This window comes from Euleptes europaea, chromosome 4 (assembly GCF_029931775.1).
Source record: "Euleptes europaea isolate rEulEur1 chromosome 4, rEulEur1.hap1, whole genome shotgun sequence".
In the NCBI taxonomy this organism is placed as follows: Eukaryota; Metazoa; Chordata; class Lepidosauria; order Squamata; family Sphaerodactylidae; genus Euleptes; species Euleptes europaea.
In genome coordinates, this window is record NC_079315.1 from 100,872,710 (window position 1) to 100,887,956 (window position 15,247).

General features: G+C 42.6%; 1 protein-coding gene across 1 annotated transcript in view; it reads left to right on the forward strand.

Moving 5' to 3' along the window:
- Nucleotides 1–7,876, forward strand: part of EMB (embigin) — a 32,795-nt gene extending 24,919 nt beyond the window's left edge. Inside the window, exons 9-11 of the mRNA XM_056849048.1 lie at nucleotides 1,653–1,686; nucleotides 2,194–2,269; nucleotides 7,723–7,876. Of these exons, the coding sequence (XP_056705026.1) occupies nucleotides 1,653–1,686; nucleotides 2,194–2,251 (92 nt within the window). The 3' untranslated portion in view covers nucleotides 2,252–2,269; nucleotides 7,723–7,876. The remainder of the gene's footprint in view (nucleotides 1–1,652; nucleotides 1,687–2,193; nucleotides 2,270–7,722) is intronic.
- Nucleotides 7,877–15,247: the final 7,371 nt, after the last annotated feature.

Here is a 15,247-nt window from a genome sequence, read left to right on the forward strand (position 1 = left end):
CTTATGGCAACTACATTCCTCCAACCAGAGTTTGCTCCTTGATGCTACATGGAGGTTTGTCATCTATCTGGGCTTTTCCAGTAATGGTTCCTATACTGTGGATGTCACAATGTATCCACTTCCATAGGCTGTTCAAGGCCAGGTTATTCAGGCAGGACTTTCAGTGATGTTTGGATCATGCTTGTGAGGAGCAGCACTTGGCTAGCCAGCCAGCTGCTTCTCTGTCTGTTATAAAATTGTATTTATTTAATTATATCCTGCTTTTCTCCCCGATGAGGACCCAAAGCATCTTGGAATACAGGAAAAATACAACAGAAACAACAGGAGAAGGGGGGGAGACTTCTGAGTGAAGAGGAGGGGTCTCCCCCTCTCCCCCATGTGTGACTGCAAGTGATGTCACCATCCCTCAGGACAGTCTAAGGTTCATCCAACACAGTATGATAAAAACAGAGTTTTGTATGAATCCTAGAGCATCTCATAATGTGGTCAATTCTAGTTATACAGCCGAAGTGATGTCACAGCATGGCGGGGGCCCGTTTCATCCCCCTCCAATTTTCCTGAAGAATCATGTAATATAATTTAAATGGGACCTCCTTCATGCCTTCTACCAGCAACAATTTTCTCTCCCCCACATTATGTTAATTAATATATGGTTTTTACCATAGAGTTTTAGAAGAATCCTAGAGTGTCCCTTGTGAGGTAGGTGGGGCCGAGAGAGTTCAGAGAAAACTGTGACTAGTCCAAGTTCATCCAGGTGGCTTCACGTGTAGTAGTGGGTAAACCAACAGAAAAGGTGCAGAAAAGAGCAACCAAAATGGTTAGGGGACTAGAGCAACTGTCCTATGGGGAGCGGTTAAGACGCTTAGGGCTGTTTAGCTTGGAAAAAAGGCGGCTAAGGGATGACATGATAGAGGGCTATAAAATTATGCATGGTTTGGAGAGAGTGGACAGGGAAAAGTTTTTCTGCCTCTCCCATAATACTAGAATGCGAGGTCATCTGTTGAAGCTGGAGGGTGATTCAAAACAGGTAAAAGGAAGTATTTTTTCACACATCGCATAGTTAAATTGTGGAACTCCCTGCCCCAGGATGTGGTGATGGCTGTCAACTTGGAAGGCTTTAAGAGGGGAGTGGACATATTCATGGAGGAAAGGGGTATTCATGGCTATTAGTTAAAATGGATACTAGTCATGCTGCATACCTATTCTCTCTAGTATCAGAGGAGCATGCCTATCAGAGGCAGAATCTTTTCATGTGCAAAACCAGAGATTAATTGTAGATGATACACTAGGTCCAGAATCAACAGAGGCCAACTTGGGTAACATTGACCTAATGTATGGAAGATATGTTTAATTTTTACTTTTAGACATTATTCCATCATTAGGCTATAGGTCAGATTCTGGATGGCTAAATTTGGATTCTTCAAAGTAGACCGAATTTACTGCTAGGTAATTACCAGTAACTTTTTTCTGCACTTCTTAACTATTCAACTGATTTGACTTTGCCTGAGTGGAAACCATTGAGAACTAAGCCTTCTGACCTTTATGCTAGATCCTGGTGCAGCAGTTCTTGGGGTCATGTCAATGCCATCATTGAGACACTGTTGTATTAAATAAAATAGTACACTAAGCACAAGATTTTCTTTGTCTCACAGAAGGTGAAAAAGAATTTGAACAAACGGAACAACTGTAAGTCCTAATTTTATTGTGTGTTGTTACAGAAAGTGTTGTGATGCTTAAATGACACGCGGTAAAATCCATCACTGCTCAAATCCAAGCATGTTTTGCTATTGAGTTCACTTGGCTTTGAGTTGCTGCTAGTTGGGGTGTGTGCTCTGTTCTTAATATGTGCTATTGCAAAGTATGATTTCCAAATTATTTAGGTTTTTTTCTTATGACCGTGGCTCTCAGATAGAACATAGTTGGCAATATGAAGAATAGTCACACGTGATTGTTTAACACATGACAGTAAGGTTAAGTTGTGACTTGAGTGTGTGAATGAGCTCTACAAGAGCACACTGACAATTTATAAGACACGTCACATCAAATACAATGCTTTCCGATGAAGTTAATTTGCACCTGCTACCACCAGTACATAGTAGTCAAGTACAGAGAAATCAAGTGATACAAAATGCATTATGAATAGCATTAAGTCACAATGTGAAGTGTTGAATGTAACACTATGTCTCCTTACAGAAAATCAGAGGACAGCAATGGTGTGGAAAATAGTACTACTAGACACAGAAAAGTCTAAGTGCCTTGTGAGAAGATGGTAAGTCCAAGGTGCATTTGAGAGTCTCCAGAACTTCTACAGATAAATAGGAAAATAAGCATTTGTTTTCACTGCAGTTTCAAAATCTACAGCACCACCCAAGAAAATGACTAGACATTTTTTTAAACGACTAGCTTATTTTATATGTTTGTAGCAAAGTAAGTGTTTATGTGAGATTGTGGAAACAGGAACAGTATTCTGCCACAGAAGAAAGCGAAATGGATTATGAGACACCACTGTGATATCCAAATTATTACATTACAAACATGAAAAAAATATGGTTGGAAGGGGGCAGAGGGAGAATGATAAGTTCTTCCACTTTTCTCCCTATGTATCTAAAACTGTAGAGTAGCAGGAGGGATTCTCCTACTTCCTTCTCCACCGGTACACAGTCTTTTCCCAAGCCATAGAATGCAGGGAAAGAAAGAATTTCTGTTCCTCCTTTGGGAGGTGGTATAGTGGTTAAGGTGTCGGGTTAGGACCTGGGAAACCCAGCTTGCTGGGTGGCCTTGGACCAGTCACACACTCTCAGCCTCAACCTTGGTTAGCATTTGGATGGGAGACCTGCAAGGAATACCAGGGTCATGATGTGGAGGCAGGCAATGGCAAACCACCCCCAGACATCTCTTGCCTTGAAAACCCTATCAGATCGCCATAAGTCAGCTGTGAATTGATGGCTAAAAAAAAGTGGTGTTGGGGAGAGACAGGAGCATAAACATCACTGCAGATCACACCCCAGAGCAACAGAGAGAGCAGAGATTGGGGGGGGAAATTCTCTCATGCAAACTTTACTTAAGGTAGACTCACCAATTGTGCAAAAAATTGCATTTAATTTTTTTTAAAAAGCATCACACTGCATGGAGTTCTCTGAATACTCCCCCAATGGAATAGCTCCACCCATGCTGATTTTAGAGTCTTCCCAGTATTCCAGACAGGCTGTCAGGAGAGCGATATGGGCTTTGATTGAGTGTCATGTGACCTTCAGGGAATGGAAGCAGTGGTTTCAGGGATTTTCAATCTGAAACAGTGCCCCAAATTTCCTGTTTCATTTCAGGTCAGAAATTTTATGTCCTGAAATTTAGGGATCCCCCCCCAAGGTTGTTTTGGCCACTCTTTGGAATAGGCGGTAGACCCGACATCTGAATACCCACAAAAACAATAGAAGTTGGCATCATAGAATCATAGAGTTGGAAGGGACCACTAGCGTTATCGAGTCCAACCCCCTGCACAATTCAGGAAATTAACAACTAACTCCCCTCACATCCCCAGTGACCCCCAACCCTCCCCCCACCATGCAGGATCCCACAATCAAAGCACTCCCGACAGATGGCCATCTAGCCTCTGCTTAAAGACCTCCAAAGATGGGGACTGCACCATCTTCCTAGGCAGCACATTCCACCGTCGAACAGCCCTCTCCTTCAGAAAGTTCTTCCTAATATTTAGGTGGAATCGCTTTTCTATTAGTTTAAATTCATTACTCCGTGTCCTAGTCTCTGGAGCAACAGAGAACAAGCTAGTCATCAACATGACATCTTTTCAAATATTTAAACATGGCTATCATGTCTCCCCTCAACCTTCTCTTCTCCAAACTAAACAAACCCAACTCCCTAAGTCTCTCCTCATAGGGCATGGATTCCAGACCTTTGACCATTCTGGTCACCCTCCTCTGGACACACTCCAACTTGTCAACATCCTTCTTGAATTGTGGAGCCCAAAACTGGACACAGTATTCCAAGTGAGGTCTGACCAATGTAGAATACAATGCAGAATACCTTGATCTAGACACAATACTCCTATTGATGCAGCCCAGAATTGCATTGGCCTTCTTAGCCACCATATCATACTGTTGACTCATGCTCAGTTTGTGGTCCACTAAGACACCCAGATCTCTTTCACATGTACTGTTGTCAAGCCAACTATCCCCCATCCTGTACCTGTGCCTTATGTTGTTTCTGCCTAGGTGAAGTACTTTACACTTCTCCCTATTGAAATCCATTTCATTGCTTATGGCCCAGCTCTCCAGTCTGATCGAGGTCATTCTGAACTCTGACCCTACCCTCTGGGGTATTAACTACCTCTCCTAACTTGCTGTCATCTGCAAATTTGATTAGCATGCTCTCTATTCCATCATCCAAGTTATTTAAAAAAATATAAAATAGTACCGGTCCCAGGACAGACCCCTGTGGTACCCCACTGGTCACTCCTCTCCAGGATGAAGTTGTGCCATTAATGAGCACCCTTTGGGTTCAATTGGTCAACCAATTACCAATCCACCTAACAGTAGCAGTGTCCAGCCCACATTTTACTAGCTTTGTTTCAAGAAGATCATGGGGGACTTTATCAAAGGCTTTACTGAAATCAAGGTACACTACATCTATAGCATTCCCTTCATCTACCATACTTGTCACTCTTTCAATATGAGATTAGTTTGGCGCGACCTGTTTTTGAGAAAACCATGTTGACTGTCAGTGAGCACGGCATTTCTTTTTAAGTGCTTACAGACTGTCTGTTTAATTATCTGCTCTAGTGTTTTACCTGGTATTGAAGTCAGGCTAACTGGGTGATAATTGTTTGGGATTTCTCCCCCCCCCCCTTTTAAAGATGGGAACCACATTTGCCCTCCTCCAGTCTGCTGGAACTTCTCCTGTTCTCCAGGAATTCTCAAAGATTATTGCCAGTGGTTCTGAAATCACTTCAGCCAGTTCTTTTAGCACCCTTGGATGCAGTTCGTCCAGCCCTAGAGACTTGAATTCTTTAAGAGTAGCCAGGTGAATTCCTGTACTATCTCAGTGTCTATACTATGCTGTAATTCCCCTATTTCATCCTGTGCTCCATTATTCCCAGGTTGAGCACTATTCCCCTTTTGGGAGAAGATTGATACAAAAAAGGAGTTAAGTAATTCTGCCTTGTCAGCCTCCCCTGTTAATAACTCACCATCCTCTCCATGCAATGACCCGATCATTACCTTGATCTTCCTTTTGTTATGGACATAACCAGAAAACCCTTTTTTGTTGTTTTTAACTTCTCTGGCTAGCTGGAGCTCATTCTGTGCTTTAGCCTTCCTGACTTTCTCCCTACATGTGCTGGCTACTTGTTTGAATTCTGCTTTGTTGATTTATCTTTTTTTCCATTTCTTGTACATGCCCTTCTTAAATCCTAGCTCAACCAAAAGTTCTTTAGTCATCCACCCTGGCTTCTTCAAACCTCTACCTTTTTTTCTCCTCGTGGGAATTGATTGAAATTGTGCCTTCAATATCTCCCTTTTAAGAATTTCCCATCCTTCATGTACTCCCTTCTCATTCAATATTCTCACCCAGGGGATCACACCCAGTAGTTCCCTAAATTTATTGAAATCAGCTTTCTTAAAGTCTAGAGTACATATTTGACTATTTCTTGCTTCTCCTTTCTGCTGTGAGGATAACTCTGCAGTGAGAATAACTTTGTCTTAGAGGCCAGGTCTACTGCCCATTGAAAACAAGATGCCAGATCTATGTCCACAGTTTTCAGAGCGCAGCAAACTCGCCTTCTGGAGGCTAGGTCTACCCTCATAGATTGCAAAGGGTGGTAGATCTGGCTTCTAGACAGAGGCCATGTCTACCAATACCCACTATTTCCAAAACCAAAACAATTTACCTGAAATGATTTTTAGAACAATACTAACAGTTCATTCCTAAGGAGAGTTACTTCAGTCTAAGCCCACTGAAATGAGTGGGCTTTGACTGGAGTAACTCTCCTTAGGAATGCACTGTAAGACTCCCACAATTTGGGGGAAACTATCATGTCCTTTTCTGAAATAAAACAATACTAAAACATTTTAAAGTGCACATCCATTTCAGAATACTGTCTGCCAGGAAGTTCTGCTGGGGATGAACTATAAATGACTGGCAACTGTGCTGTAGAGCTGTGCATTATTTTCAGTGGGCCAGGTGGAGTGTGCCTTTAATGCCGCATGGGACACACCAGGCTGAACACCGTGACCAATCATACATTGCAACCCTCCCAAGTTTTGCTTAAGTGTTAATGCTTACTTGGTACTGCGGGGATGTCAACTGAAGAAGTTGTTTAATCTTTGCTGGCCTCCCTACGCCCCCTCCTTTCCATTTTACTTTATGTTAATCGGGGGGGAGGCAACCTGCTGCTTATCTCGGGCTACATGAGTGAATTTAGGCGCCATTTGGAGTTTCTGAGATTTTAATTGGGATTTTATTGTTTTCAATTTAGAATTTATGCTTTATTTTACTATTGATTGTTCATGATGTATTTTAAATTATGTTACCCACTCTGAGCCTGGCTTTGGCCAGGGAGGGCAGGCTACAAATCGGGAAATAAATAAATAAATCAGGCACCTGATTCATTGAACATAGCCGATGAACTGCATTCTGCTTGATGAGCTATCATCATAATTTGTTTATTTAAATATCCAGCACCACCTTTACTTTTACTTTACTTTAATGATTCTTCTTAAAAGACCAATAAGTCTTAAGCGGGACCACACTAAAGCACAACGGCCAAAATATTTAATATATCCCTCTTATCCTTCAAAACACACACATATATATATGTTTTGCAGTCTTCACCATCTCCGGTTTATTTGTTATTTTAAAAAATGCCAGGAAGGGTGAGTGCCTTCTTTCCATTCTCAAATGACTCGACCAGTCTCTATCAACCTCAAATAACGGGCCAATGAAAAAACAAGTGACTTATTGTATGTGTATGTTTTTCACACAACACATAGTTAAATTGTGGAACTCCCTGCCCCAGGATGTGGTGATGGCTGCCAACTTGGAAGGCTTTAAGAGGGGAGTGGACATATTCATGGAGGAAAGGGTATTCGTGGCTATTAGTTAAAATGGATACTAGTCATCCTGCATACCTATTCTGTCTAGTATCAGAGGAGCATGCTTATTATTTTGGGTGTGGTGGAACACAGGCAGGATGGTGTTGTTTCAGTCGTCTTGTTTCCTAGAGGCACCTGGTTGGCCACTGTGTGAACAGACTGCTGGACCTTGGTCTGATCCAGCTGGGCCTTTCTTATGTTCTTATGTTCTAAATTGCCAGACCCACAAGGGTAGATTCTATTGGAAAATAGAACTTTACTAAATCTGCCCTTCAACTCAGGTGACGGCAGAGCATTCAATCGGGCCATCTTATAGGCTATCCTATATATCCAGCACCACCAGTGTACATGACACTTGTCAGAGTTCAGGTGCCTGCCCCGAAGACCTCACAATATGAAACAACTTGTCTAAGGTTGTTCAGGCTTGTCTTAAAGTATCAGAGCGTCCCCACCTAAAAAATGTGTGACGCCATATTCTGACTACAGAATCTGAAGCGTTTGTCCTAGATATTTTGTTTAAAAATTAGACATAAATCAATTATTAGAACTAATTAGTTTTTTTTTCCAGATTTGTTTGTACGTCTAACAATACATTGTATCTCTTCATTTAATTCAGGCAGGACAAAGGGAACCGATTAGTCGTATAAGAAAACTACAGGAAAATGTATTCAGCAAAGCCATATATAATTGGCACCTGGTGACGGCCTTTTAGATGTGTTAGGAAAAATAACATTGCTTAGAAAATGCCTTTATATTAATAAATGTATCAAGATCATCACACAAGTCCTGTTTGCTTCTCTTTGGTTATTCTCAGTTACACCAAACTCAGCCCTTTTGGCTACTTTTAGCCTCAGCCTACAGCCATTAGTCTAATATGTATAATAAATGTGTGCGTTTTTTATGTATATGAGATCGGCAATAAAAGAAGAACTTATACCAGATTCCCAGTTTCTATTGTTTAAAGGAAGCAGTACATTATCAGAATAATTCATACCAGCCATGACTCACAAGCAAAAGAAAACTGTTTGATGCTTTATTGGGTATTTGTATGCTGGCTTTTCAGTTGCTATAAGCTAGAGCAAATCTATATAAGAAATGCCTGGTGGGCCACATTCATCTGTTGACAAATTGTTGTTTAGATCATGAACTTCTCTTAGGATCTCAAGAATCTCTTCTATCATTTTTATATAAATTAGGTACAGCTAGTTAAAGCATGGGGACTCTATGATCAGGTGGAGGAAGGGCTGATTTGATTAGAGCTCTGGTATGGGCCTAGAAGTATAATTGGAGTATAGGTAGGGATGCCAGCCTCCAGACAGGACCTGGGGACCCCCCAGAATTACAGCTCGACTCCAGATTACAGAAAATGTAATGCTTTGGAGAAAATGGATGCTTTGGATGGTAGACGGCATTATATACAACTGAGATCCCTGTCCTCCCCAGGCTCCAACCCCAAATCCCCAGGCATTTCCCAATCCCCAGGCAACCCTATCCCCCATTCCCTGCCGGTGGCCAGGGGGACCTGGCAACTCTAAGTAAAGGACTGCACTATAATTCTCCAGTGAAATCAAAGACATTCTTCATGTGGGCTAGATTGTCCCATTTAAAATCATCAGTAGGGGTGCCAGGTTCCTCTTTGCCACCAGTGAGAGGTTTTTGGGGCGGAGCCTGAGGAGGGGTTGGGGAGGGGGGACTTCAAAGCCATAGAGTCCAATTGCCAAAGTGGCCATTTTCTCCAAGGGAACTGATCTCTATCGGCTGGAGATCCGTTGTAATAGCAGGAGATCTCCAGCTAGTACCTGGAGGTTGGCAACCCTAACCATCAGCCATTCAGGAAATAATCCACAACTTTCCATTCCAATTTCTCTCCCCCCCCCCCAGTATTACATACCTGTTTAGAGCTAGGAGAAATCTGGATGCTTAAGTGAAGGGGGGGGGTAAATAATTAGTTGCCTAAACCTCATATAATTGCAGTCTAGGTCCAGAGCCACCACTTTTAGATCATGCAAAGATGAAGCCAAAGGAAAACATCTGAATAAATATCATGCTAATAAGCCGTTTTTTTCACTCAGTGGAAACTGTATCTCATAATATTATTACGGCTGTTAATGGTGTCTTTATGACCTGTATTAAAAAGAATGTACTATCTGGTTTTGCGGACCATTAAAAGATAATTGTATAGCTCTGAAAAGTTCTGTATATTTGATGCCTTAAAACTCACATAATAAGAAGACCATGGAAATGTTGTTTGTGATTTCTGTGCATCAAAGTGTGTGTGTGTGTGTGACAGAGAGAGTAAAACAGGAAATGTATTGCAGATGATTCAATACATGATGTAATCACCTCAAAAATAAAGCCATTTGTAAACCATTCACTGCTAAGCTTGTTTATTTAAATCAAATATTAATATATTGATATCCTACCTCCAACCTGGGGTTCTTGAAATGGCTCAAAGCTTTTATTAAAATACGATGGGTCTAACTGTGCCATTGGCACTTAAACCTTTGGAAGAGAGGGGCAACAACTTATGCTGATTCCCCCCTACTCGGACCTGGAGATCTCTTGGAATTACAACTGATCTCCAGACTATAGAGATCAGTTGCCCTGGAGAAAATGGCAGCTTTGGAAGTAGGATTCTATGGCATCATATCATGCTGAGGTCCCTCCCTCCCTAAACTCTACTTTCCTCAGGTTCCACCCCCAAATCTCCAGGAATTTTCCAATCTAGAGTTTACAACCATACCCCCTTCAGATCCTCACTTTGCCCCTGAGGATCTGCTGACCCCCAGGAACAAATCTTCAGAGGGCTCGGTGGACTGCAATGGGAGAAGGAAGCAGAAAACCCAGTCCCATAAAGTCCATGGATGGTTTGGTATACCTCCCACTAAAACCAAAACAAAACTGAGCCAATAAGAAAAGTGCAACAAAATCACATCTCTTCACAAACATTTACACAACATTGAATAGCCATGTTTTTTTTTTAAATTGGTGCTTAGAGAACTCTTAAGGGAGATGCCAAATGAATGGATATGAGGAGGGAGTTCCATAAACAAGGTGCCACCACTGAGAAGGCCCTCGCTTTGATAGCTACCTACCTTCCTTGCCTCTTAAGAGGATATGGAGTTGGGCCTCCAATAAAGATCATAACCATTAAGCAAATTTTATATTGGTTATTTGGCTCTAAAAGACTGATAAACATCCTTACGTTTACTCACATTCCAAGTAACTAAATGGAAATATATTTATAACTTGATAGACTTCAATGCCGTAGAGTTCAATTGCCAAAGTGGCAATTTTCTCCAGGGGATCCACCCCCATGCTCAAACCGCCAACCAAAGCTGTGACAGAACAACCGAAACACAAGGGAGGGAAGGTGGGTGGAAGAGCTGGGGCCGGCTGAGGCCAGGCGATGGAAGCAGGCTGCCAGAATTGAGAAAAGGGGTGGGTAGGTCCCTGCTGCAAGTTCTAGGGCTGCCTGGGACTCCACCCCTCTCCTTCCCCCTCGGCTGGCCATGTGGAAGGCAGCATGGCTAGCCAGGCTGTAGTCAGACTCCACCCTGCAAATCTCCAGGTATTTCCCAACCCAGAGCAGGCAATAGATTCGCATTTATGGTGTTCTTTGTTATGTGTGTTGTATATTAGAATATAAAGGTTTTCATAGATATAATAGTGTTTGAGCCTACAGCTGTTTCTCTTTTGGTTGCTTAACCTCCAGGTACTAGCTGGAGATCTCCTGCTATTACAACTGTTCTCCAGCCGACAGAGATCAGTTCACCTGGAGAAAATGGCTGCTTTGCCAATTGGACTCTATGGCACTGAAGTCCCTCCCCAAACCCCACCCTCCTCAGACTCCGCCCCAAAAACCTCCTGCCGGTGGCGAAGAGGGACCTGGCAACCCTAGCAGCCAATCCTAAGCAGCAACCAGGAAGAATGTCGCTACAGCAGTAATGTACTATGGGGCCTTTTAAGGCCCCATTTAAATCGCTTCTAGCAGGTGTTGGCAGTTTAGTCTAATGGGAGGAGGAAAGAGGCTGAAAGTGCAGTCTCAGGTGCGCAGTTCTTGAGAGACTTCAGGGGAATTGTTTGAATACCTGCAGCCTGCTTCTCTAGCCCCATAAAGGGCTTAGAAGCAGACCAATGAAGTGGTTGGGCTTACTCTCCAGGCTGTGCAGGAGAGACCTGGTGGAGGTGGTGGAGGAGGTGGTGGAGGAGGAGGAGGAGGAGGAGGAGGAGGAGGAGGAGGAGGAGGAGGAGGAGGAGGAGGAGGAGGAGGAGGAGGAGGAGGAGGAGGAGGAGGAGGAAGGGAACCCAAACAGGAACCACCGCCATGAGTTGCAACCACCACCACCACCCCCAGTTCTGAGGCCCTTCATGCCCAAACTGGCAAAAGAACGTGTGATGGATAAGGGAGCTGCTGTGCTGAGGGGAGGGACATAAATGCCCTTGAACCCCACAAATACATTCAACATTACCCAGAATTTGTAGAAAGGAAAGAAAGCAGCTTCCACTCAATTTCAAATGTAAGAGTTTCAAATGCATCAAAGGATGCTATCAGTTTAGGGAGATTATGCTTCTGAAGGCAGATACATGCATGACTCTAATGCATCCCCTGATTTTTACCAGCTAGAGTAGGATGTTTCTCTGCACGTGCAATTATACTTTCCAACAAGAAATCATTTCTGTACTGTTCTGAGATTTTCCAGGCATGAGACAGCCATTTATAACTCATTGGAACAGTTAACAATAGACTTTTCAAGTCACTCTATCTCCATATTTGCTTCAAGGCTAGACAGAGAACACTGAGACAATCAAAATTTCTGGCTTGTAACAGGAAGCCATAAGCAATACTCAGAAGCAAACCAAGTCAATAGTCCAATAGAAGCAAATCTAGGGGGCACTGAACTTTTCAAAAAGTGGGTGGGCCATTGTAAGGCAGGGCTTGTTATTGGCTGCCCTCATTCAAATGAAAGGGTTCTCTATGGTCACAATAGCAGCAGACTTGATTGAGCAAGTGTCAAATTTCAACTATCTAGAATTTCATTTTGCCTCTTCCATTAAGTGGAAATTTCATTATTTCTGACTTCTTGAGTACATTTAGCTGCAATTATGAGATTCTTTCAACATTCTGGAGGGCAATTTATTCCTTTTGCTCTATAAAGCAAAACTCAGGTCCTTTCGTCTTAATGGAGCTCCAATTTGGTTCCTTCTCTTTCTTCTAAAATTGAATCTCTATGATAAAAGTTTTTACATGCTATCTTTCAAGTGCCTAATTGCATTTCAAATTCCAACTTCTATTTAGATGGTTTTGGTTACCTCTCGTTGTTAGCATGAAATTCAGATTTTCCCAACTAGCCCAGGATTTTCTTCCAGATCTTTTAAAATGGACTGAGCTTGACCCTTTTGTGTCTTCTTGGACAGAGACAGTAGATGAAAGATGTTCAAGCATACAGATTCCCTATCCAAGTGTTCCCTCAGACCTCTCTTTAGTTATGAGTAAGATACTTACGGATTTAGAATGAAGGGACCACCTCAAATTATGTAGTGATGCCAAAAGGAAATGCAGACTGTCTTTCTGGGGACTCATCTTTTCCAGTGCTTCCAGATTATTTAAAATTCTTAACTATTCCAGCCTTTTAAAGACTTTTCTTCTTGGACAGACATAATACCTTACCCCTCAACAAATTATTCAGCAGATTTTCAGATAGTCCAATTGAACAGAAGGTCTGCCCATGTGGAAAGGCGAAGACCAAAACTCATCCATTTTTTATTCAGCTGTGAGTCATATCCTCCTATAAAATCTTCTTTTATTACTTCATTGATCTCACACTTTCCAACATGTTCACATGACTACCATCTAATATATTTGCTGTCTGGTAAAAATAACGCTGTTACCTTATCTGTAGCTCATTAGAATCATAGAGTTGGAAGAGACCACCAGGGTCATCTAGTCCAACCCCCTGCACAATGCAGGAAATTCACAACTACCTCCCCTACACACATCCCAGTGCCCAGAAGATGGCTAAGATGCCCTCCCTCTCATGAACTGCCTAAGTTCATAGAATCAGCATTGCTGACAGATGGCCATCTAGGGTATAATTTCATAGAGTCCACCCTCCAAAGCAGCCATTTTCTCTAGGGGAACTGATTTTTGTCATCTGGAGATCAGTTATAATAGCAGGAGATCTCCTGGTGCCACCTGGAGGCTGGCAACCCTAGGGACAGCTGAATATGTAGCCCTGTTAAGAAATCATCAGCAGTTATTTGGGATGGTGGTGGAAGGGCTGGAGTTAATCTCCTTCCACTTTCCTGTAGGTCATGAAGAAGAAGAAGCAGAAGAAGAAGAAGAGGAGTTTGTTTTTATACTCCGCTTTTCTCTACCTTTAAGGAATCCCAAAGCAGCTAACAATCACCTTCCCTTCCCCACAACAGAAACCTTCTGAGGTAGGTGAGGCTGAGAGAACTGTGACTGGCCCAAGGTCACCCAGCAGGCTTCATGTGTAGGAGTGGGGAATCAAACCCAGTTCTCCAGATTAGAGTCCACCGATCTTAACCACTATACCACACTGGCTCTCTCTCTCTGATTTTCAGTTCTTTGTCAAGACTCCATATTAGGATAAGAATCATATAGGGATCGTTTGCCTGAGATATATTGCCATTTCATGTGAACAAATTTCAAAAACAGCAGTTCCGTTTTTCTTTCTTTTTACAAAATCAATACTGATGTCAAGTGAAATCGCAGGTAAAATTATTTGGCCACAGTAGCATTTCTACATAAAATATGCAATAGTTGTGCACAGTTGAGCCTTGTGTGCATTAAAATTCCAACTGCACAAAATATAAGAGAAGCCAAAGCAATCTTTGGAAGCTGGGCAGCCTCTAATGAAGTGGAAATTGCCAGGTTGGCCTTAGAGAAGAAAATGAAGCCCAAAAGACGAAAGGCATAAAACTTGGCTCGCCATCCATTTGCATTCCGGACCGGCAAGCTGCTGATTGTGTTGTAGGCAGGGGGAAAATCAATACCCCTGTCTGACTGGTTTTTTTAATAAAGCAGAAGGAAATGTGTTTAATGATTTACAGTTAATAAGCCCAAGTTTAAAACTTGTTGAAGGAGAAAAAAAAAAAACCTATTGGAAAGGTGGATGAAATATCAGGAAAAATCCCCATATATAGATTTATGCAAACTTTCCTGGTCAAAAGGATATCTGTTACAGCATCTCACCTATGCAGGGACCACAAATTGGGGGGGGGGGGATTATCCATTTTCTTTCACAAAAAACAAATTGAAAATAATATTTTTGAGAAGGAAGTGTATATTTTTGAATGCTCTTTTCCTGAAGAAGAGGAGTTGGTTTTTATATGCCAACTTTCTCTACCACTTAAGGGAGAATCAAACCGGCTTACAATCACCTTCCCTTCCCCACAACAGCCACCTTGTGAGGTAGGTGGGGCTGAGAGAACTGTGACTAGGCCAAGGTCACCCAGCTGGCTGTATGTGTAGGAGTGGGGAAACCAACCCGGTTCACCCGATTAGCGTCCGCCGCTCATGTGGAGGAGTGGTGAATCAAACCCGGTTCTCCAGATCAGAGTCCACCACTCCAAACCACCGCTCTTAACCACTACACCATTGATTGTGATGGAAGCAGTTCCCCTATTTCTCAATGAAGCTACCCAGGGAGGGAGTTCCAGTGTTTTGGCTCCATGACCAAGAAAGCCCTTTCTTGGGTTGCCGCCCATCTAGTCTCAGGTGGCAGGGGCTCCTAAAGCAGGACCTCTGAAGATGACTGGAGTGGTTGGGTAGATTCATATGGGAGTAGGCAGTCCTTAAGGTATGGTGGCCCTAAGCCATATAGGGCTTTAAAGGGGGGGGGGAGGCATCCATATCATGCCTGTATTTTTGCTATCCATGGCTGTAAAAACCTGGGTGGGGGCCAATGGGGGAAACAACATGGGAAGAGAAATCTTTCCTCAGTGCTGCAGACTCTGCGCAAATCAGGACCTCCCTTTGGAGGGTCACATCTGAAGTCCCAGCCTTGGAACTCTGATGCCAGATAAAGTCTGACCATGATTTATAGATGAGATCCATGGTGTGGAAGCCGTTGTACATATTTCTAGAGATCCTTACATATGAAAGCAAATGAAAG